Genomic DNA, 24,167 nt, shown 5'->3' on the forward strand with positions numbered 1-24,167 from the left:
AGAGCATTTGCCGTTGCTGCACCCAAGCTTTGGAATGACCTGCCTTTAAATGTCAGACAGGCCTCCTTGCTTCCTGTTTTTAAATCTCTTCTAAAAACGCACTTTTACTCCTTCGCCTTTAACTTACCTTTAGTTTTGTCTGTCATTTGCTAAAAAGCACTTGCAGTGAGCTTGTTTGATCCTTTATTCTGTTTTCTTTGCTTTTCTTGTTTGTCTGTTTTTTGAAGTAATTTTGTGTTTGTGTTTTTATGCCTTTTATCTTAATCTTTAACCTATTTTATGTCCTAATGTAAAGCACTTTGGCTTCCCCTGTGGTTTTTAAATGTGCTATATAAATAAAGTTGATTGACTGATTGATTGATTGCTTAGGGCCCCCACAAAGCTAGAAACACCCCTGAATAAAGATTAGGGATGGGTACCGATACTTGGTTTGGGCACTGTTTAAGCACCGGCACCGTTTCAAAAGTACCAGTTTGGCACCGGTATTAAAAAGAAACATTAATGACACCCATCCCCAGTAAAGGCCTGGCAAAACATCACACAGAAGGAAATGCAGCATTTGGTGACGTCCATAGGTATCACACTTAAGGCACTCATTGCCTGCAAGGGATTCTCATTTCAGTTTAATTTCAAATGTGGTGGCATGGAGTCCAAATTAATTAACAGCTCACTGTTTTCACAGAGGATGTTAGGCTCAAGGAACAAAGTAATGAGATTATAAAAAACACTGTTGGTGCTCTCTGAACTTGAAGAGCCGTTTTGAACTGTTGTACCAAAACTACTTTCAAGTTTGTTTCAGAGTCTTTGGATAAGTAATCTTAATAGAACTCTGTGTTTTTTTTCTCATCAATATATGATATGAAATCAATTTTAAAACTACAATATAAAATAAGAAGTAAGCACAACAAAAGACATTTTGCACAATCTTTAATTTATTTCATTGCACTTTAACCATATGTATGCATCTTTCCAGTTAGTCTTTTGCATTGTTAAAAAAAAAATGTCTGTGCCAGTCAACTAATGCCCCTCAGTCCTTCTCTAATATAACACACCAGTTGCCCTGGTCATGGTAGCTGCTTTGCACTTTGACTCCAGCCACCTGCCCACACAGCTGCTCCAGCTCCCCCTGTTGGAACACATGGTAATAACGATGAAAAACAGGTGCTGGGCTGCTCTCCGACTCTGACTTTAAAGTGGAAGCGGGGTTTGGAGTGCTGCCACTTGCACTAGATTTAGAAGTTGCGTTATGAGTGGCGTCAGGTCTTGATCCAGAAGATAAGTTGGGGTCAGTTGTAAAGACTGAACAAGAGTTACTTGAACTCTTTTTGGACTTTTCCTTTATGTTTTCCTTTTTTGAGCCATTTCCTGTTTGTTCCTCCCCTTGTTTTTTCCCCCCTTTCAGATGCCAGGGAACCAAAACATCCTGAGTGTTAAAGGCTGTACGGTTGGTGTGCACGCTAAGCTTGCCATCAGTCACTTTGCTGACATCTCGATTGGTGTCAACAGGCCTAAGGTTGTCTTCTAAATCTCCACTGGTATGGATTCTCTCATGAGGTTCCTGACCATCTTCTGATATGTTTTTAGATGGGCTGTGCTTCCCATGATGCTCTTTGTTTTGGTCTTTGAGGTATTTGGACTTCTGCTTGTTGTGTTCTTGTTCGAAAGCCCAAACGTATATAAGTGCTCGACCTCCAGGCTTCAAAAGCCTCACCAGTTCTTTTACTGCTGCCAGTCGACGCTCCTGCAACACAAACATGTAACTCAACATTTTAAAAACAATGAACAAATTGAAACCTTGCTTAGATCTTTGTTTGCATTTATCATCTGTACATTAAGTGCAATAAAAACCATAGAACTGTTTAATGAAGAGCCCACTAATGAAGGTCAGGCAACTCACACTAATTAAGACCAAGACCAATTAAGACAAGGCAATTAAGACCTCAAAAGCCGACAGGAGAAGAGGGTAAAATAAGGAAGGAGTAGGTTGGGATATCATTTAGCTTAAAAGAGCATTTTCTTTGTTAACTGTTTTTACAATAAATGCAGGATACAATAATAAGTGAACACTCTTTCCTTCCATGCCACCTGAAGAAGACCTTCCAGTTTCTTGAGGCCAATTTAATAAAGACTTTTAAGAATTGTTTTCCTACTACCTACATTAAATACATGATAGAACATACATAAACATAAGTTCAAATTAAATATAACTAAAAAAAATATGCATAATTTTTTCTCCTCCGGGTACTCCAATCATTTGATTGGTGATTCTGAATTGTCTGTCTATGTGTTAGGCCAGCGATGGACTGGCGACCTGTCCAGGGTGTAGCCCGCTTCTCGCCCAATAACAACTAGGATAGGCTCCAGCAACCCCACAACCCTAGTGAGGATAAGCCATTTTAGAATGTAGATGATGAGACATCTCTCCTCCTTGAACTGTCACCATCTCATGGTGAACCCTAGGGGCTATGCTGTCCGGGGCATTTTACCCCCTACCCCAAAATGTTGCGCCACATGAGAGGCGGAGGGCTGGGCTTTTTTCTTGGTAAATGGTCTTGCTCTTATATAGCGCTTTTCTACCTACTCAAAGGTACTCAAAGCGCTTTTACAGTCAGAGACACATCCACCCATTCGCGCACACAAGCTCACACACCAGCGCCAGTTGCACTGGGAGCAACTGGGGTTCAGTGTCTTGCTCAAGGACACTTCGGCATATGGCACACTCAGGGGATCGAACCGCTAACCCTTCGGTCCATGGACAACCCACTCTACCTACTGAGCCATAGCCGCCCCGTGACTCTTGCCCTCAGACTCTGTACCTGCATGCTGGGGTTGTCCGAGGGGCATGAAAGGGTGGCTTTCTTGCACCTTTGGTTCAGGGAACTGACTGTCCTGATTGTTGTTTGGTCTTATGTGCCAAACAGCAGTTCAGAGTACCCGCCCTAGAACGGACACTCGTCTGCACCTTAACTGGGGACTTCATCACTCATGTGGGCAATGACAAGGTAATCTGGAGGGGCGTGATTGGAAGGGATGGTCTGGCTGATCTGAACCCGAGGGGTGTTCAGTTACTGGACTTCTGTGCGAGTCGAAGGTTGTCTATAACTAACACCATGTTCAAACATAAGGTTGTTCATCGCTGCTCTTGGCACCATGACAGCCTAGGTTGTAGGTCGAAGATTGACTTAATAGTCGTATCATGTGACCTGCGACTGTATGTTCTGGACACTCACGTGAAGAGAGGATCATCACCTGGTGGATCAGATCAGATCAGATCAGATCAGGGCTGCAAAGTGCAACAATTTTCGTCATATTTGCTATTAAAAACACGCACGCTGCACTTTGGTTGTCGTCTTTTTAGTGTGTTAGCATTAACAGTAGTGATATTTAAATGGTGCTTCTAGAGCAAAGGTCAAGATAGTTCAACAATGCTTCTCTTTTTGGTATCTGCCACATTTTTACTCACTGTGGTCTATTTTTTTACTGTAATATGAAGTCCTACACCTCTATAGATTCAGGACACACAGGGCTATAGGCTGATGTAACTCAAGTATGTCTAGATGCAGTGTAACAAATTTGAAAACCTGTAAATAATTAGAAAAAGAGAAAAACGGAAATTGAATTGGTCAGATTTTTTTTCTTGTAAAATATTCCAAAAATTATGAAATATTGTATACAACACATTTTCAGGTACCCTGTAGCATAAGGAACATAGGAAAAATATTGGTGGTTGTATTACATTCAGAGAATATAAAAATTCTGAGACCCCATTTGATATTTGTAATTTTCAGACGTTTTTTCTTGTTACATTTTGACTTACTGCGGTCTCATTTTTTATTGTAATATCAAGTCCTGCACATCTATAGGTCATGACAAGCCCGGCTACAGGCTGATGTAACTCACTAATGTCTCCTAAGCAGTATAAAATAATCAGAATGTAAGAGAGCATTGTAAAAAGAACAGGATTGTTTACTTTCGGCCCATCCCCCCGACAGCCACATACACACAGACGCTCCTTCGCACATACACACAGACGGACACAACTCTTCCCCTCCTTTCTTTCACACCTGAGGTTTGTTTATTCCCTGTAACTTGACTGTAAGGCACTAAGAGCAGGCAAACGGAGCCAGATCATTGGTTCTGAGCGGCTCTGACCCGGATGTTGTGTCTGTAAGGCACTACACAGGGAAGAAAAGTTCAGCCAATTATTGAAGAGCAATCACAGGCTGTATGTAATCATTCAGAGTTCGCTGGAAGCAGGAAAGACTGTAGAGTTTTTGCTTTTTTACAGAATTAATCTAGAGCAAATGGTTTATTTTCTGAAGAATTTCGAACGTTCCTATTGCAGTGTAGGTGTCTATTAAGAGTCCAAGAGATGTTCAAACCTTTCTGTTTTCTACAGAAAAGAATATGTCCCAGAATTATGCAATGTACGTGTACCTGTGTGGAAAAATGGTGAATGACTGCTATAGAGATGCAGGCATCACAGGAGGCTGTTCGCAGAGGCACGCTGAGAGCATCAGATACAAACGCATGGAAACCTCTCTCTGCACAGATTTGGACGAGGGCGCTGCTACGATCACATCCAACCTGAAATGTAACAGACATAGGATAACATCTTTTACAAATAGAATAGGCACAGTAGAATTGACTGTAGTTGTGAACATAGTCCAAACAATTTGTCACAGCAGACAAGCAGAAATGGCCCCAGGTAGTTCAGGAAACCAAATATGAATAAATGGGAACAGAAAAATAAGGAGAAATGCCACAAGTGGAGAAGCTAAAAAAAATATGATGAAGGAAGAGAAAGAATGACTGATGGGATTGAATGGTAATGAGAATATTTCAATTCAACACACAATTCAACAAAGTTCCATATGATCTCTTCCCAGAAGAGACAGAGGTGATAAGAGAGAGAGAAATACTACACACATGCAGACAGTGTCACACTCGATCTGTTATCAACATGCAAACACATAAAACTTGAGTTTATTGTTTTTTTTTCTCATTTCAATTAGAACAGAGAACAGTGTCAAGCTGCCATATGAGACAATGAAGTGGAGCAAAAGAGGAACAATTTTAAGACAGCAAAAGAACGTTCAAAGGAAGGGAAAGTTGGTGTGTGACCTGAATGGTTACAGCTTTCTTACCAATGATTTATCACAGCTGCAGTCTGAGTCAGGTAATACTATTTGCAACCAAACCATCAACTAAGTAAGTGTTGTGTATAAATTATGTCTTAAAATGAAAGGTTATGCTTGCTGTAGCACCAGTGCAATACCTACGTGATCCACAACAGATGTCTGTAGATAGTGAAAGTGCATCTTCTTGCTCAAGGAAAGTGTAATGATGCAAACCTGACTTCATTCTAAATCAGTCAAGCGTGGCTTGTGTAACATCCTAGACTGAACTCTGAGACTCCCTGACACTGTGACCTCTGCAGGGTCCATCTGTTGCTGTACTTGTCAGTTGGGGTGGATTTCAAGCCTGTTCTATTGTGAAACTAACTAAGCTGTTAGAGATTTAGCAGTACCTCAATATAGACTAGATATTAGTTTATTTGTGAGAAAACCATGATTCAAATTTATCAAAACAAATAAAACAAATGTGAGTCCTTTCCACAGACCTTCATGTTAGAATATTGCTCTACAACTACTTTCCACATTTATGCCAACTGTGGATGTTGGATGAACTTTTATAAAGCTTGAGTGTTAAGTGTTAATTTACCCATAATCATGGGTCTAGCCATTTTGAGTGACAAGCTATCTTAGCCTGTCACGGCATCACGCGCCATGTCTTTTTGCTTCTCATTTTTTAATTAGTCAAGAGATAGTATGTTACTTCTTGAAGTACATAAAACATACCCCCCCCCGCCCCCACGCCCCAACCTCCACCACCACCACACTCTTCTCTGTGAAGCTTACAAAGAAACTGGTCCTTCAGAAGCAAATGGACCCTCAGTTTTGTTCTCTGATGTATCAGCAGAGCTATTCTAGGTCAGAGGAACAATCTGGTGTCTCATTTGCTACTGATCTACAGAGTGTTGCAGCTCATTTCCTCTGCACATAGAGGAAATGAAATGAAAATTTGTGCCACTTCAAAATGAAGATAATCTAAGAATCTGCGGCAATAAAAATGAAATAATAAAGGACATTTCCTTGCAGGGACCACTTAAGTATCACAGAATTACACACATTACTACACTAAATGATGACACTCACCGCAATCATCTCCGGATTCACACCCAGGTATTTCCCATTCCCACAACCCACATCAGCCAGCACGATGCCAGGTGGGAACGAGGACAGGAAATGGCAAACACGAGGCCAAGGGGAGTGTCGAGTGCTGCTAAAGTGGGAGGCGATGGCGTCGTACACTCGGTGCACGTACTCTTCCTCCAGACAGGCTGCATCGGCATGGCAACAGGGCAGTGTGGGGGGAGGTGGTGAGGGTGCTGAGGGAGCTCCCTGACTGTCACAGGCAGAGGGGAAAGCTGGAGAGGGAAGGTGTTGGATAGTGAGAATATGCACATACAGGACATCCATTAGACTTAACTGTAGCACGTCCAATTCCATCTGAAATATTTGGAGAAAAGGACCCTGATTTGTATAATTTTTTGATATTGCCTGTTACAGATCAGATACGGTATACACCAATATAAGAACTTTTTTGAAAGATGTGATGCCAAATGATTTACTAGGTGGTTTCAGAAAGACATCTTTTTGTAATTGTCAAGGATAGCAAGCACAACTCCATTGATTAAAATGTTGTTTAGTAGTAGTACACGTCACAGCTGAGAAGATGATGGCAGGAACTCAAGCAATGGCTTCAATGTTTAATTACCTGTTTTACAGATTGCTGAAAGTTAATGACCCTATGATTTCCTATTTTCAAGGTTAATCTAACATAACCCTTGACTGTCAACATCTCACCAACACTTAGAACATCAGTTTTCGTATGTTAGCTAAGTAGCTAGACCAGGGATGGGCAACTGGCTATGCTTGTTGTAGCACCAGTGCAACCTTGATCTAGAGTCATGTAAACCCACAGGTTTATTGACTCAGTAAGTCTGTGTCTGCTGCTTGTGAAGTTCACAGGCACAATACAGGTTAAATCCCCAGTAGAACAATTGCTACTAAAAAAATAATCTGAAACAGCAGTGATATGAGTTTAATAAATGTGTCTATCAGGCAGTATAGCATCTAAACTCCACAAGTGATGAAGCTGATACACACAAGTATCCAGGGCAAAATTTACCCCCAGGACTTTTTTTGTGCCCAAACTGGTGAAAAAAAAAAAAAAAAAAAAAACTTGTCACCTGCTACACATTATGAAGTCTTTTATCAGCAAGAACACAGTATGTTTCATTAGGTACTTTCTCACCACAGTGGCAGGGTTCATGTCTGATCTTGCGGAAAGTGAAAGACGTGCGGGTGCCTCTCTTGCACAAAGTGAGATCGCTGTGTGTTCTGTCGGGCATTTGAGCAGAGAACCGTGGGTTGCAGGCTGGCATCATGTCAAACTTTCGCGGGGTAATTCTGAGATAAGATAAGAGGCAGTTGTTACAATTCTAGTCAACTTTTTTCACTAAATAACTGTAGCACCAAATGTGGCTATGTTCAACACAACAGAGGAAGAAAAGACCTATCACATGGTTTATCTACGTACGCTATGTACTCAGGGCTGTAAACTAACAGTCGCCACTCGCAGCGACCGTGACCCTAGTGAGGATTAAACGGTACTGAAGATGAGATGTGATGAGACTTACTTTTGGAGGGCTACATGCCACAGGGCGGGTAAATGTTTGTCCCGATGGTCGTACTCGTGCAATAAATTATGCATGACGTAGCAAAACATTATACCATGGTCTGGGTGAATCCTCGATTCTGACTGGCTGCGGGGTGTACATTAAAAGTGATAATGGACATGCATAAAAACGTTCCGGTCAAATCACCTGAAGACAGTTCTAAATCATTGCGCTGGCTCGAACGCTTTGGCAACCGTGGCAACAGAAACACAGACAGAGACTCTGTCCAGTCGACCAAGGAAGGAGGACAATACAGTCAGTGCGTTTACATGCAGAGCTTAATCGAGCTATGCTCAAAATTCGACTTTCTGACTACAGTTCTTGTCCCAGTTTAGATGCAGCGCAAGAAAATCCAATAAATGTTCTCCACACTAGGTGGCAATACGTGTCTTTTCAGTGGGTTAATACCACGTTAATACAGCCCGATTTCAGGCTGGCCTATTATGTGATAAAATAAACAAGAGTCGTTCATGCGGCAGACCCGGCATTTCAAACAACAACCAGACAGATAATAGTACATTTTTTTTAATGTCGTAGGTAATGTCCGCATTACTTCTGATAAAGGTAAGATCCGTGCTATCCCTCAGACGGCTCCGTTTCTCTTCTTCTTCTTCTGCGATCGGCTTTCTTGGATGTTTTTGTTCAGGGGTCACATGCCAGGGCAGCAGTCGTGGAGCATGAGCACACGCATTATCTGATTGAAAAGTCCGATTCAATCGCATTATCTGGGTGTCTCAATCGGATAATGAAAACTCCGATTTTAATCGGAATAACGTGTTTACATGCACCTAAGTTCTCCTGTTATAGTCCAATTAAGGCAATAATTAGTTTTTTTCAGTGTTGCCAGTTTTAGGAGTCTGAGAGCCGGCATTAATCGCCACTGAGAGACGTAAACATCATTAGCGACACGGTGTTCAAGACAAGGAATGCTGTTTTCCAGGCGATGCCGAAGCACTACAGGAAGAGTGGGAAAGACACTAGCTTCCATCACCCTTGAACCCCTGAGTCGGAACTTGAAGTAATCAGAAGTTCATCTTTCTTGCAATAAAATGATTTAGGAAACTATCTGTGTTACTATCTGGATCTGTGGAAATTTCGCACGATCCTCTGGACACACGTGGTAATAAGTGCACTGGCCTTCTGAAATGATACTTTGTGTCACGTAATGTAACGTTAAATAGTCTGCTCAGCCGCTTCTTGTGAAAAACTTATGATTGAAACGGTAAAAAAAACATTACAGCACGGCTGACTCATCAAGTCTGTGGCACATATTTTATTATGCTGTAAAGTGCACCATTTTAACCTAAGTTACCTAGGCCTATTTTGACCGTGATGAACAAGTTTTTTTTTTTTGTTTTGTTTAGTTTTTAATAAAAAAAAAAATCTGCATCTTTGTTATAACTTGGGCAATGCAAGTATTTTTTACTCATTAAAGCATTATTGATTTAGTTCGGTAAAGTCCAAGACCGCGTTAAAACATGAACGTCAGTTCAGAGTTCACTCATCTGGAACTAGAAAATCATTTCTGTTGCTAGGTCATTACTAAGGTTCGGATTATTTGCTGTAGTGGTGAACTAGGTTCCATTACATATAGGAGTCTACCGACGTGACTGATTGTGTTCCAGTTATTAGTCAGACCCCATTTATTTCCATGGAAATGGAAAAAAAACGATGTGCTTCACCCTCTCGGGTAATATTGCTTAAATTAACATATTAATAATTGATCTAATATGTATTTATTTCGTAATTGACCATGGTATAAGTGGGTTAATGCGCCTCGAGGGGGTGGCAATGGCCATTCCGACATAGCACCATTCCGACATTAGGCCCTGATTGTTGGAATGGCAACACATAACCCTTTAATCAAATGTCCCATTATTCCGAAAATTTTTGCAGGTTGGTATGGTGGTATGTTATCTGTTTTTAAAAGTATTGCCATCCTGACAAATCTTTTGTGCACCTTTACACTGGCATCATATGCAGCATTAATTATTACAATTAACATGCAGAGACTGACAACTTTGATGCCCGCTCCATTAGCCAAAACTTTGGAATCTAATAACAACATTACTATCACCACCACTGACGAGCTATCTGCTCCCTGTCCTTTTCTAAAACTATTATGTTATGATCAGACATTAATGACAGACAGCCATAGATGTCGGAACTAGGGGCTGATGGAGTGCAGGGGGTGGACGGGAGGGGGTGAGGCCTCCCTACCCACAGCACACTCTAAAAAAAAAAATAAGGCATCTGAATTTGTCTGACTTACATTTATCTCACATAAGGCATAGATCTATGCTTGTGCAGCCTGCCTGGCTCCATGCAGCAGCCTGGCATCTGGCATAGTATGGATGGAGTCAGGCTGCATCTGACAGCTCAGTGTGACTTAGGCTACGGCCTTTATTGGAGGCAAGCTTCTATGTGAGGGAGGCTTTTATTTCTAAATCCCTCCTCATCATTCAGTAGCTCATCTTCATCACGTGGTGCTCTCCTCGCTGTGCTGTCGGACCTGGGTCTCTGTCTCCGTTGCGCCACACTGTCTCTTGTCAGTCAGAGCATTTTCCCAGCGTGCGCTGCACTCCGTCTCTGGTCCATGAATCTATTATAATACATCCATGCTCCGGTCCCGACCAGCTCCAGACACGGAGCAGAGATCAGGTCCGACAGTAGGCGGTCACTCTTTGAAGCAGAGGATGAGGTCGGCTTCACTCCCCCCAGTCTTCACAGAAATGAATGTTTCTGATCATATCGTTGTCATTTTTCTTCTTCTTTTTATTTTTTTGTTTGACCCAGCTTGTATTTAGGGCCGGCCTTTATTTGTTCATGGAAACAATTGAATATCAGCTATTATTTGAGGAAACGCGGTATGCTATTGTAAAATAACTTCAAATCAAATGTTTAATCAATGATAAGTGTGCATCTCTCTCTCTCCGTTTGTCTATGTTTATTGCATCTTTTGCGCAATAAACAATTTGAATATAAGTAATTTGCTTTTGGAGTGAAAATCACCATGACCCCACTAATGACATTGTCAGGATCTGTATTCGACACACCTCCATGACCGCTGTCACACGCACACATCAGATTTATACTGAAATAGTGATCGGAGTGTTTGATTGAAAACCACGACGATCTGCTTCCCGTTCAGTGCACCTCCTCCTTCGGATGGCGAGACTTTGTGTTTATTTATTAAGCTTCCACTGACTGTATCACATCAGTCATCAGTCTAACGAGTCCTACTCACCCATGAGTCCAGAGGTATCTGCTCTCTCCCTTCATCACCAAGAGACTCCGTCCTGGCAACACCACAGCAACAACGCGACCATCAGGGTGACGGAACTCCATCACTATCTGTAAAAATACACACACAGGCATGTAGACTGACCAAACAATCAGAAACAGACTTCATGAGGGCTGCCTGAGGGCTCAGTGTCCTCTAGCCAGTCCTGCACTTGCTGCCCGGCACTGCTGAGTACCATTTTGAGTTGCTGAAACAAACAAAGTAAAATGGACTAGACTGCACATAATTTTTTAACTTGGATTTTATGGGTCTTTGAATTCAACCCTTTGGCATCCTTTTGTTCCTAACACGGAAAATTCACCCGAAAGTCCCAGGTCTGGGATATATTGAAAAACTTATTCTGACCCTCGGGCACTCTTTCTGTATTTGCCTGGATTTGCAGTGCATGTGTTGTCAAAGTGTCAAAGGTGTTTTCTTTATTTTCTTGTGCTTTGTCTATTTGCATTTAACTACAGTGCATTGAGCTCTTAGCCACCATGTTTTCTGTTAATTAGAGCCAAACAAAAATACCAGGAACTGCTTAATAAGGTCAGCATCAGCAACAATAACAATTCGGCCAACTGGATCCATGCTTCTTATTCTGTAACTGCTATAGATGTGTCACTTCTAATAAACCGTGTCAAACCTCAGTACTTATTCTACCATCCAACCCTCACTTTGATCATCTGAATCAAACTGACAATTATTATTCAGATAAATGAAAATGAAAGCAAATCAAAATTAGAATGCCTCAATATAAAACATTCTTTTAATTCAATTACCGTATTTTCCGGACTACAAGCATGCAAAAAGCATCATTTTCAGCCAGCTAACCGGGATGATGGCGACACGGAAAGCAACACTGACATAGACACAGAAAAGGTATGTGACGAAGCTCTTCTGAGGCTGTTCAACTCCGACACTGAAGAAGATGACTTCAGTGGTTTCAGTGCGCAGGAGGAAGATGAATAAACCAATCAATAACTTTTCTGTTTTGTTTGATCAGCACTTTTACTTTTATGAAACAGGCAGCGTTTGGAAACTGATCAGTTCAGTTATGTTCAGTTAAACTAATCAGTTCAGTAGATATCAGCGGCTTATAGCCCGGTGCGGCATATGTACATTCCCATTTCTTTAAAAAAATTCTTCTGTGGGTGCCGCTTATATTGAGGTGCGCTCTGTAGTCCAGAAAATACGGTAATAGTTTTAGCAGGCCTCACCCAGAGTAAGAAAAACAATCTCTCCCTCTCTCTAAAAACGAGGCATCTCGGCCCCAGCGTTGGTGTTTGATTCTAATGTTTCCATGCAGCACATAACAGCACAAGCTCTGCTGGGAAATTACATCTACACAATTTCAAACTACATCTCTCCAACTTCTGACAGCAGGAAAAATGGATTTTGTAGAGTAAGGGCATGTGTGTGTGTGTGTGTGTGTGCGTGTGTGTGACAGAGAGAGAGTGGGGAAACAGATATGTGTTTGTGTGCGATTGTGATAGAGCATGCAGTTCAGATTTTACCCCCAAATTTCTCTCTCTCTCCTTAGCCCACTACCAGTGAGATCAAATATCACATGTATTTTACACAACCTGCTTCCTAGTCTTGAGTGAGTATGTGATGCTGACCTAGACCTATGTCAGAGTGTAGGTCCAGAGATGTGTGTCATGTCCTGGCTCCTGTACACTCTTCCAAGGTGGCACTTGTTACCTAAAGTGGGCAGACAACTTCCAGTAAGTGAGAACACATCTACTGCATGCCTAAGAAGGGCAACTCCAGGCAATGTCCAGGCCTGATTCTGTGAAAATAGCCTGATTATTTGCATGTGAATAAATTCCCTTAGCTGTTAAACAGTCCTTTGAAGGTATGGCAGAGATTAAAGTATGGACTAAAATGTCCTCACCCACATGCATGAGTTTGCCTGTCAGTAATGACTGAAACAGTTCTGTTTAACTGATATCAGACTAAGTCAAATCAAACTGAGTGACAGATAGACAACTGTGTCTTGCCCCAGGAAGACTAGCAGCGTTATAGGCCAGTGGTTCCCAACCTTGGGTCCACGCCCCACCAAGGGGGACACCAGAGATCATAGGGGGTGCGTCAAAACTTGTCTGATCTGAGGTCACCATCAGTTTTCACCTGTTCCACCAGTCACCAGTTTTTAACCAGTATTGTGTATGTCTCCCTACATGTACAATATGCAGGTCTTAAAGTATTCTGGCACTGTGCCAGATCTCTGGCATGTGGTGATCAATCGCAATTCAAAAAAAGATATCGATGCGGGATATTCTCAGGTTCAATCAGTCACTTGAGTTCACCTACCAATGGACTGAGAGTAATGTAGTGTTTTCTCTCCAAACTAACATCTCTAGCCAATCAGAAGTAGGGTGGGGTGGGTCTTGGGAAGCATGGTTAAGATCCAGCCATACTGAAAGCATGGTTTTTGCTCACCCCAAGACCCAAGACCGCATACTGGGGTTCTCCTGGGTGGACAACAGGATTGCTTCCCTGCGCCTACGGGTTCTGACTGTTGGTTATGCTTATGTGGCAAACAGCAGTACCCACCCTTTTTGGAGGCCCTAGGATGGACGCTGGACACTGGGGACTTCATTGTCCTGCTGGGGGACTTCAACACTCACACAGGCAATGACAGCATGACCTGGAGGGGCGTGATTGTTAGGAACGGCCTGTCTGATCTGAACCCAAGCGGTGTGTAGTTGTTGGACTTGTGTGGAAACCAGTCCGTCCATCACTAACACCATGTTCAAACATAGGGTTCATTGGTGCTCTTGGCACCATAACATCCTAGGTCGTAGGTCAATGATTGACTACACATTCATATCATTTGATCTGCGACCAAATGTTCTGGATTATTTTGGTGAAGAGAGGAGCAGAGCTGTCAACTGATCACCACCTGGTGGTGCGTTGGATCAGATTACAGGGGAAGATGCCGCACAGACCTGGTAGGCCCAAAAGAATACTGAGGGTCTGCTGGGAATGCTTGGTGGAAGAACATGTCAAGACGGTCTTCAACTCCTACGTACAACAGCTGCTGCGAGTTGCTGCTGCAAAGTAGCTGGTGCTGGTCATGGCGGGAGCTGTCACGCTGAAGAACGTGTCTCTGGAAGCAGTTTACCAGAAAAATTTGAAGAGTTGGGTGAGGCTATGGAAGAAGACCATTGGTCAGCTCCGAAAAGGTTCTGGCAAACTAGCCAACGCCACCAGGCCGCAGGTGACCGTCCAATCTCTAGGGCAGAAGTCACATAAACAGTGAAATAACTCCTTGGCGGAGTAGCTCCAGAAGAGGATGAGATCTGCTCTGGGTATCTTAACGCTCTGAATTCTGTAGGGCCTCTGACACGCCTCTACAATATTGCATGGACATCGGGGCAGTACCTCTGGAGTGGGACCAGAGGACAAAGGGGACCAGAGGGTGTGTCCCAACTACAGGGGACCAGAGGGCGTGTCCCAACTACAGGGGGATCACACTCCTCCCTCCGGGAAAGTCTATGCCAGGGTGCTGGAAAAAAGAGTTCGATCAGCAGTTGAACGTCAGATCACGAAGGAACAATGGGGTTTTTGTCCTAGGCGTGGAACCACAGATCAGCTCTCTACACTGTGGAGTTTTCCCAACCATCTACATGTGTTTTGTGGATTTGGAGAAGACTTATGACTGTATTCACAGAGGCATTCTGAGGGGGGTGCTCTGGGAATACGGCATGGGTGGCCCCTGTACCAAAGGAGTGCAAGCTCAGTCCATGTAGCCAACTGTAAGTTGGACTCATTCCCAGTGAAGGTTGGACTCCGCCAAGGCTGCCCTTTATCGCCAGTTCTGTTCATAGCTTTTGTGGACAGAATTTCTAGGTACAGCCGGGCGGTGGAGGGTGTCGAGTTCAGTGATCAGAGGATCTTGTCTCTTTTTGCGGATGATGTGGCCCCCTAAGCTTCTTCAAATTACAACCTCCAGCTCTTACTGGAGTGGTTCGCAGCTGATTGTGAAGTGACTGGGATGAAGATCGGCACCTCCAAGTCTGAGGCCATGGTCCTCAGGTGGGGAAAAGGGTGGGTTGCCCACTCCAGGTCGGGAAGGAGGTCTTGCCTCAAGTGGAGGAGTTCAAGTATCTCAGGATTTCGGGACCACTTGAACATTGAGAGAGCAAGTGGGTGTTCCTTAGATCTTGGCGTCATGTGTTTCCCAGCTAAGTGATACACACACCTAACCTAACCACCTAAAAAATGTGATCCATCAGACCGTCTTCCATTGCTCCATGGTCCAGTTCTGATGCTCACACCCCCATTATTGATGCTTTTAACAGGGAACAGGGGTCAGTATGGGCATTCTTGACTGGTCATGCACCGTGTTCTGACATTTTTCTATCAGAACCAGGATGTACAATTTGTGCCACATAATAAAAATAATAATGCCTTTAATAAAAAAATCAACTGAAATATTCCTCTCCAATTTTCCTATTTAGCCCTAACATGATACAGTATGTTTACATTTTATCTGTGGCTCAAATTTTCAACTGAGCATGGGCAATAAACAAAAAAATGCACAGCACTGAACACAAACAGACAGGCTGTCTGTCACTCTCTATTTGTGACAGATGCTGTGAGAGATGACAGCTGATCGCCAATAGACAGATGGATGTTCATCAACAGCAATCATGCTACACAGAATCAACCCACATCCCAGTTCCAGGTCACAATACCTAGAAACAGCTGGAACAGTTTTGGACATGAAAATGGTCATCGTTTAAAAGGAAATTGTTGTTTACAATAATTCTAACTTAATTTTGTATGATGGTCTTGGTCTTGCTTTTATATAGCACTTTTCTACCTACTCAAAGTGCTTTTACAGTCAGAGACACATCCACATTCACACACCAGTGCCAGTTGCACTGGGAGTAACAGGTAGGTTCAGTGTCTTGCTCAAGACACTTCGGCATATGGCACACTCGAACCGGGGATCGAACCCCTAACCCTAACCCTTCGGGTTCGTGGACAACCCGCTCCACCCACCTACTGAGCCACAGCCGCTCACGACGAAAAGAGTGAGGGAATAAAATGACTGAAGCAAGAAGTGAACAAAATGTTCTCAGTAAAATCACAAGGACATCACAGCAATTGCAAATAAAGACTATGCTGATAACATCATCTTTACATTTATATCCAACTTTTAAACCGACTGTACAAGTTGATATCATCATAGAGGTTGGTGAGTTACTGGTTCACCTAAAAAATGCTGGGCTGGATTCTTACCTTTGCCCCCAGGCTCAGTGACAGGATGGTGTCCTCAAAGGCAGAGTGAGTATCCACATGAGGAGGTATCCCTGACAATATTGGGAACACACATACAGACATCATGCCCTTTTGAACTACAGAAGTGAAACTTAAGTCATTCCCAAAAACCCAATCAAAAACAATTTCATCAATTTCATTTACTGATCTCTTAATTTCAGCCCTAAAATGTTTGCCAGTCAGAGATTTCATCATCCCACTCCAGTGAACATTGGAAAAGTTCTGCTGCCATCTTGTGGTGTCATCACATCAGTATGTGGTTACTTCTTATTTTAGTTTTCTTCAAAATCAACAGCATAAACATCTCCTCTCATCTTCTTCCACCACTTACCCTCACTAGGGTTGCAAGGGTTGCTGGAGCCTATCCTAGCTGTCATTGGATGAAAGGCAGGGTACACCCTGGACAGGTCACAGGTCTATTACAGGGCCGTCACAGAGACAAACAACCATTCAAACTGATACTCACACCTATAAGCAACTTAGAATCACCAGTTAACCTAGCATGTCTTTGGAGGTGGGAGGAAACCGGAGTACCCGGAGAAAACCACACGGACACAGGAAGTACATGCAAACTCCACCCAGAAAGGCCTGAGTCAGACTCCAGCATAAACATAACCTTAATAATTAGGTCAAAACAAATAAGTGTACATTTACTTATTTTGTATTTGACTTGGCAGTGTAACAATCTACAAAATTCCTGCACCATTATGTGTATATTTTAAACTGCCTAGCATACTAGTTAACCTAACTGTGGCACTGATTTAATGCCAAATTAGAATAAGATTCTTTCCTGATCTGATTTTTGAATGACCTCAGGATACTGGCATTGGTGTATTTTATTCATGCATTTGTGCTTCTATGTGATCAAGTCAGTCAATCGAGACTGGACTGACTCACCTTGTCCAGACTCATACTGGTTTACAGTCAGCTGGTCTGGCATGAAGCTGATGTATCCGTTCTTCTTGCAGCGATCCAGCACAGGTACGCACTCCTTAGGAAGACCTACACACACACACTACTGTTACTTTGCCATAGTTTTCTTCTTAATGTTTTTAATGAATGAAAATTTCTGATTTCTTTGCAACTTCTACTAGTACTAACTAAAAGCTATCTGTACATCATACTCTGCTGCAGCCCAGAATTTCTGGATAGTAATTGTTAAGTATCTTATCAAAGGCAACAGGAATAAAGCCCCAACCCATAAAAGTGCCATCCACAAACCTTGACTGTAATAAAATAAATACTGGATGAAAAAGACAAAGTCTACCTGCAGGTAATGGCTTGTCCATATCCACGTTGTTGTTGTCATAGCGAAATTCAAAGCCATAATGTTTGACTCTTCTATGCTTTAGAGCTTTCTGAGCTAAAGGGGATTGAAATAAATGTAGCACATTAGGTTAGCAAAACAGTGTTTGTACTTCTTGTAAATGGGCTTGTTTTTATATAGCGCTTTTCTACCTACTCAAAGGTACTCAAAGCGCTTTTACAATCAGAGACACAGAGACACATCCACTCACGTAAGACAGGTGACTAGGACTGCTTTCTTTCATCTGTGTAATATTGTCAAAATTAGGAACATTCTTTTCCAAAAACTAGTTCATGCAGTTGTGTCTTCCAGGCTGAATTATTGCAACTCGTTACTGTCTGGCTGTCCAAATAGCTGACAGGAATAAGCAAGAGAGATCATGTTACTCCAGTATTAGCTTCTCCTCATTGGCTCCCTTTAAAATCTAGAATTGAATTCAAAATCCTCCTCCTTACATACAAGGCCTTGAAAGGCCTAGCTCCATCATATATGAAAGACCTCATAGAACCATATTGTCCCAACAGATCACTATGATCTCAAAGTTCAGGTCTACTTGTGGTTCCTAGAGTTTCTAAAAGTAGAATGGGAGGTAGAGTCTTCAGCTATCAGGCTCCTCTCCTGTGGAACCAGCTCCCAGTTTGAGTTTGGGAAGCAGACACAGTCTCTATGTTTAGGGTCAGGCATTAAGACTTTCCTTTTTGACAAAGCTTATAGTTAGGGCTGGACTTAACCATCCCTTAGTTTTGCTGCTATAGGCCTCGGCTGCTGGGAGACAATGCACTGAGGACATGTCCTCTATTCTCTCTTCTCTGGCACCAAGCTCCTCTAAGATCCACTCCTACCTGGATAGACAATTCACCAACCTGCCCATGAATCTTCTTATACTCTCAAAATGTCACATAAGGTCATCAGCATATGTTGTATTATTCAAATCTATGCATTTCCTTTAGCTCGATGTATTGATCTATGACAGAAGTTTGTTTATCTTGTTTCTTCTGCTCTTCTTTTCTCTCCATCTTCTCTGTTTCTACCCATCTGGCCTTCAGCAGATGGGTCCCTCCATATGAGCTGGGTTCTGCTCAAGGTTTCTTCCTGTTAAAAGGGAGTTTTTCCTTGCCACCGTCGCCCTCAGGCTGCTCTGGAGGTTTCAGGTCAGTTTTTGTAGCGTCTTGAGACAATATGCATGTTATTAGCGCTATATAAATAAAACTGAATTGAAAATTTAAATGAATTGAATTATTTTACATTTCTGGTAACTATATAATTTCCAAGAGAAATACCAATGCCTGAGTGAACAACATTTTATTCTATTGCGGGAGGTTCAACCCAAATTATCTAGGAATGAGACTTCCAAAATGCTCATAGACTCATCAGGACTGCTATGAGTATTATGTGTTGGGATATCACTTTCAAATTTTGTAATACATGGTAGTTTGAGAATTAATAAAACACGCATGCCCTCACCAGTGACACCATCATTAGTGGACGACCAGTCTACAGCAGCGAGCAGCAGAGCTTCTTCTTCTGGAGAAACAAAATCCTCCACTAAGACTAATCCATCTGGTAAAGGGACAGACGCCTCCTCCTCATGGGCAACTGTATTCAAACATATACAAACACAGTAAGACTTGACATGCTCACTGTAACAGTATGTTTCAAATAGCACACAGTTGCCTGACCTTTGTCTAAAATGTAAAGATGTGTTATTAATAATCTTTTTACAGTGATCAGTGGCTGTGTCCATGTGTTAAACCTTAAGGCAAGTACCTGAGTCAACATAACATAGGTACAGTGTGACGCTGTTCTCTTCACATTGCAGCGTCTGTCCATTAAGATTGATGTAAGCTTTCTGAGCACTCTCCTCAGATCTAGGAGCACAGTGACAACAACAACAATTTGGAGACAAATTTTCAGAGAGTCACACATTCTTGCAAGAATACATTCTTGCTGTGATACAGTACTCTCCATGTCCCAACTGTACCTGTATGTGACAAAGGCGTGGGGCTTGTAAGGAGGCATGACCAAGGCCTCCACCTCTCCCACTTCTTTCAGCGCTCCAGAAAGCTCCTCTCGACTGACGCCGTTCCCCAGGCCACCGTTAGCCACCACCAAACTCTGCAGACATGACAGGGGTAGCTATCTTCATCTTGCTCTTTGGTTGTCAAAGGAATGAAATGACCAGACAACCAAGCTCCAAACAGTTTTCTTCACAGTGAAGTGCAGTGAGACAAGGGGCACGTGTTTTTTTTTTCTTTAAAAAAAGAGTGCTAAGCTCAATAACACAAGCACAAAAACAATGAAATAGCAAACATTTTATGCATAGGCCCTATAATTAGAAAATGGCTGATTTTAGTGTTGAACACTAAAATGACAATTTTGACCATTTTTCTCACAAATTAAATCCTAACATTTCAGAATGAATTATGTCGTTATGCCATGGCTGAGAGATCAAAAAAATTAGTTAGAATGGAAGTCAAAGGGAGGTTACAAGAGGGTAGTGCATTTTTTTCTGATGCTACACAAAAACTAATGATGCAATCAAGTCACTGATAATCTTGGTCATACCCAAGATTTATGCAGAAGAAAACAGAGAAAATATCTGAAAAAAAAAAAATCTGTTAAGTCTTTATACAGTTTTTGGACATGGACTTTTCTGTCTGCGAAGGTTACAAGAGGGTGGTAAAACAATTTCACAGTGTTCTGTTGGAATACATTTTTTTATTTCAAAATTTGTGTAGAGATTTTATTTTATTTTATTTTATTTTATTTTATTTTATTTACAAACAATTGTATCATGTGCGCTAACACAGTCAAAATGGCAGCCAAATATAGAGGACAATTCTGCCCAAATGGACAAAAATGTCCCCAAGGTTCGTGAGGGTTAAGTTTACATATTTCTGTACAGTAGTTATTCCCTCTTGCTATGGTCAAACGAAACTGGTTCCTGGCCCCTATTTTAAATGTCTTACAACATCGAAATACAAATTAGCAAATCAGTAAATTTCAGAGTAAATTTCTTCCTCACGTACAATTTGGCTCTTAAAACAGACACACAATAACTGGCCTTAAGGATGCTGATCCAGATTTTAAAAAAGCAAATAAGATGTTAAATATTAAAGCAGAAGCTGAACATTAGCCTAGTATGCTAGCAACTCAATAGCCGCCATTCTCTCTGAAAGTTTTAATTCACTTTGATGTGTAGTTTACTCCTCCAGGGTACATGCAGAAGAATGCCTATGACAGCACAACCATCGTGCTCGACAGTTTCCGCTTTATAAACGTTCGTTTCCTTTACCTTTGTAGGCAGCGCTGCCGTACTGATGCCTTCATGCTTCAGTAAAGTGTGACTGGCTTTTAATTGTTTTCTGAGTATTTTCTTCTCCACTTTACTCTTTCTGACAGCTTTCGCGTTGTCTCCTACACTTGAATCCATGGTGCGTTATCTTATTCTTTCCGGGTGCAACAAGAATTGAGAAACGATAGTTCCCAAAGGGATGACATCGCCCTCAGAAGCTGCTCCCTTTTATCAGTAATTTTAAAGAATTTGCACGTGCATCAAAGATTTAAAATTACTCTGGTTGCTATTATTTAAAAACCATCATTGTGAACACGGGCTATATGCAATTCAGTGTGTTGGTCGTTTCTTAATGCCTTAGTTTCCATGGAAATGTACGTCACAGCAAGCGGAAGTCTCCGTGGTTACGGCCGCTCATAGATGCATACCACGTGTATCTATGACGGCCACTGAGTGGCAAAAATTGACAGTGGAGCATAGAGAATAGTTCATCAAAGCCTCTTATAGTGTCTAAATAGTAAAATTGATTAAAACTTTTTAATGTTGTCGTTGACAGCCATTGAATCCTTAAAGTGCTGCTCAATTTCCAAAAACTAGGAATTGTGCAAACACGATAGATTGGAAACAGTGGTTAGCATATTTCAAGAGACTGTTTTGGGAAGAATGGACGAGGGAAACGCATATTTTAGAGAACATACTAATACACTCAATTCCCAAGTTATTTTCAACAGTTGACTCTGGCTGATGGGAAGACATTCACTGACCCCTACACTCTCACTCACTACGATTTGACCAAAGGAGGACACAGAGGAGATGAAGTCTGGGCTGTCATTATCAAGTGAAGCCTATCCTACAAAGATATTACAAGAAGTAAGTGGAAACACTATGGAGGGTAACGTAGTAAATGCAATTTATGCTTGGAAGCCGCTGAAACACATTGCGTTAGCTCTTGATTAGCATTGGCATTAGCATTAACCTGTTGCAAGAATACGCCAAATAATGATTAACTTAACGTAATTTGTCAAATCATCCTGATATGAAGTGTGGCCATTGTTAATTGTCTCACTCCAATCCTTTTTTTTAATCGCCAAAGCCAAAACTTCAAGTGGATTTTTTTGATTTTTCGCTTTTAGCAGCCAAAAATACAGCAAGACGAGATTTTCATGGTTGAAAGTGACAGTGTTCACCTCAAGCTTCCCTCTGTTTTGCCTCCATTTAACATTGTGGCGTCACAATGACGAAGGCCATGAAGGGGTCTATATGGCTGCTGCTTTTTTTTTTTTTTTTTTTTAAATGTCGGTTAAGGTAGGTATGGTATAGTACGGTATATGGTTCTTTCTGTCTGTCATAAGCCCTTCTTCTCTTTTGTATTCCCATATCACAGTTTTATCCATTGACTGCATTATACAGGCATTATATCAACTCCAACAGCAAATCCTTCCTGCGTGATCTAATCTCCCAACAAAAGTTAGATGAAAACACCCCATAGATCATTCTACAGGCTCTGCTAACTTGATAGTAAGGGATCAAATGTAAGCGTTCAGGGTGACTATCTGGTGAGGAATGTCTGTCCGTCCATATTAATCAATTTCTCTCATCTTTCATCAGACTGCGCTTTTGACAAGGATAATCTTGTGAAAAACATCTCACAAAGAAGTAGTTGGCATTCTTTTAGTGCATCACATACACAATGTGACCTCAAAGCTGGTCACTAGCATGTACTACTGCACTCAAACCAATGAACCCTCTCTGCAAAAAAGCCCTAAAGACTGGGGACAAAAAACCCTTGTCATTTCACATCTGTAATGTCCTCAAAAAACTTAGCTTTTTAAGCTTCCATAGTTTTAAGATTTTTAGAGTTGCTTGTTTTGAGTACAACTGTCTCCATGGTGTTGGCGCAACATGTTTAGGAGCAATGTATTGTCTGTCATAAGGGAGAGCATTTGGAAAAGTCTTCCCTCCATGATAAAGGAATTTCCATCATATTCATCCTTTAAAGGAAACCTCTAACAATGGCTTAAAACTAGGCAAAAGTGCGACAACTGACCAGACTTGGGCTTAGTTGATTAATTATTTATCTATTGCTGTTGTATCATTTATATCTTGATCATGAACTGTGATCTACTTTATTAATTTATTGTATTATTTTATCCTGACTTTTTTTTATTTATTTTTTTTATTTTTCTATTTATCGATTAGGGACTGGGGGGGCAAATTAGCAGCGCTGATAAAATCCGGTATACTAACAACAGTATTCTCCCATATTGTTCATCAATGTGCACTGTCCCTACCCAAATAAGTTTATCTTATCTTATGTAATGCCCTATATTCTGCTCAGATATGAACGTTATCTCCATTGTGGGATAAATTAAAGGATTATCTTTTCTTATTTTATCTTTTGTGCAGTGTCTGCCTGTGTCACTGCTCTCTGTCTGTCTCCTCCCCCAGTGGAGGCAAATTAACTCAGATACAAAAATTCTTCCTCATGAGTTTAATGTCCCCATAACCTGCATATCTTCCTATGTGTCTGTGCACATGAAAAATTTGTGCATCAGTGTGCACATTTATACTTTGGCCCTCACCACATGAGACCCTCACCTGTCTTCAGCCATCTCCAGTGTCAGCCTGAGCTTCTGGCCAGTTGGAACCCGTCATTGCCATAACAGCATGCTCAGTATGGTCAAACAAAACAACAGCTGGTCAGATAGGAGAGCACGTGGCTGCCACCTCCAACACAAAAACAGTGTTCTATTTGATCTCACAGAGCAATCTGATAAAATATTATGTTTTTTATCGCTGTTGGATTACAAAGCAAGAGGCCAGTCACTTTTTAGTATTAAATGTTTTATCTCCAGTTTGTTGTGCTCTGGCACCAGGTGTTGCTAACAACCCAAGTAATCCATACATAGAAAGAAACCAAAACAAATAAGTCCAGAAATTAGTTATGTGTAATCATGTAAAATAACAGGGAAAAAGTATTGAACACGCTTACTGATATTTATTTAATACTTTGTACAAAAGCCTTTGTTGCTAATGACAGATTCAGGACACCTCCTGTATGGAGAAACTAGTCGCTTGCGTTGCTTAGGTGTTATTTTGGCCCATTCTTCCACACAAACAGGCTTTAAATCTTGTCTGGGCCATTCTAGCAGCTTTATTTTCTTTCTCTGAAGCCAGTTGAGAG

At 41.6% G+C, this 24,167-nt stretch overlaps 1 protein-coding gene across 2 annotated transcripts; it reads right to left on the reverse strand.

Moving 5' to 3' along the window:
• Positions 1-910: 910 nt before the first annotated feature.
• alkbh8 (alkB homolog 8, tRNA methyltransferase) lies at positions 911-21,253 on the reverse strand. 2 transcript variants are annotated; one of them, XM_047594985.1, is made up of 12 exons: positions 20,984-21,253; positions 19,670-19,803; positions 19,456-19,556; positions 19,153-19,284; positions 17,650-17,745; positions 17,280-17,384; positions 16,344-16,414; positions 11,052-11,158; positions 7,381-7,535; positions 6,219-6,490; positions 4,438-4,587; positions 911-1,741 (listed from the first exon to the last, which is right to left on the reverse strand). In XM_047594985.1, exons 1-12 carry the CDS (start codon positions 21,119-21,121, stop codon positions 1,028-1,030), a joined length of 2,175 nt encoding a protein of 724 aa, XP_047450941.1. In that variant the 5' UTR covers positions 21,122-21,253; the 3' UTR covers positions 911-1,027. The 2 variants fall into 2 exon arrangements, with proteins under 2 accessions (XP_047450941.1, XP_047450942.1); XM_047594986.1 differs by lacking the exon at positions 17,650-17,745 and having other exon boundaries at positions 20,984-21,251.
• Between the last annotated feature and the right edge of the window lie 2,914 nt (positions 21,254-24,167).

This window comes from Mugil cephalus, chromosome 9 (assembly GCF_022458985.1).
Source record: "Mugil cephalus isolate CIBA_MC_2020 chromosome 9, CIBA_Mcephalus_1.1, whole genome shotgun sequence".
Classification (NCBI taxonomy): Eukaryota; Metazoa; Chordata; class Actinopteri; order Mugiliformes; family Mugilidae; genus Mugil; species Mugil cephalus.

Coding starts and splice junctions, on each gene's coding strand:
- alkbh8 (XM_047594985.1), bottom strand. CDS start 21,121: ATGGATTCAAGTGTAGGAGACAACGCGAAAGCTGTCAGAAAGAGTAAA. Junction 19,285..19,455: donor CCTATGTTATGTTGACTCAG/GTACTTGCCTTA, acceptor GTTTGAATACAG/TTGCCCATGAGGAGGAGGCG. Junction 17,385..17,649: donor GGACAAGCCATTACCTGCAG/GTAGACTTTGTC, acceptor GTGTGTGTGTAG/GTCTTCCTAAGGAGTGCGTA.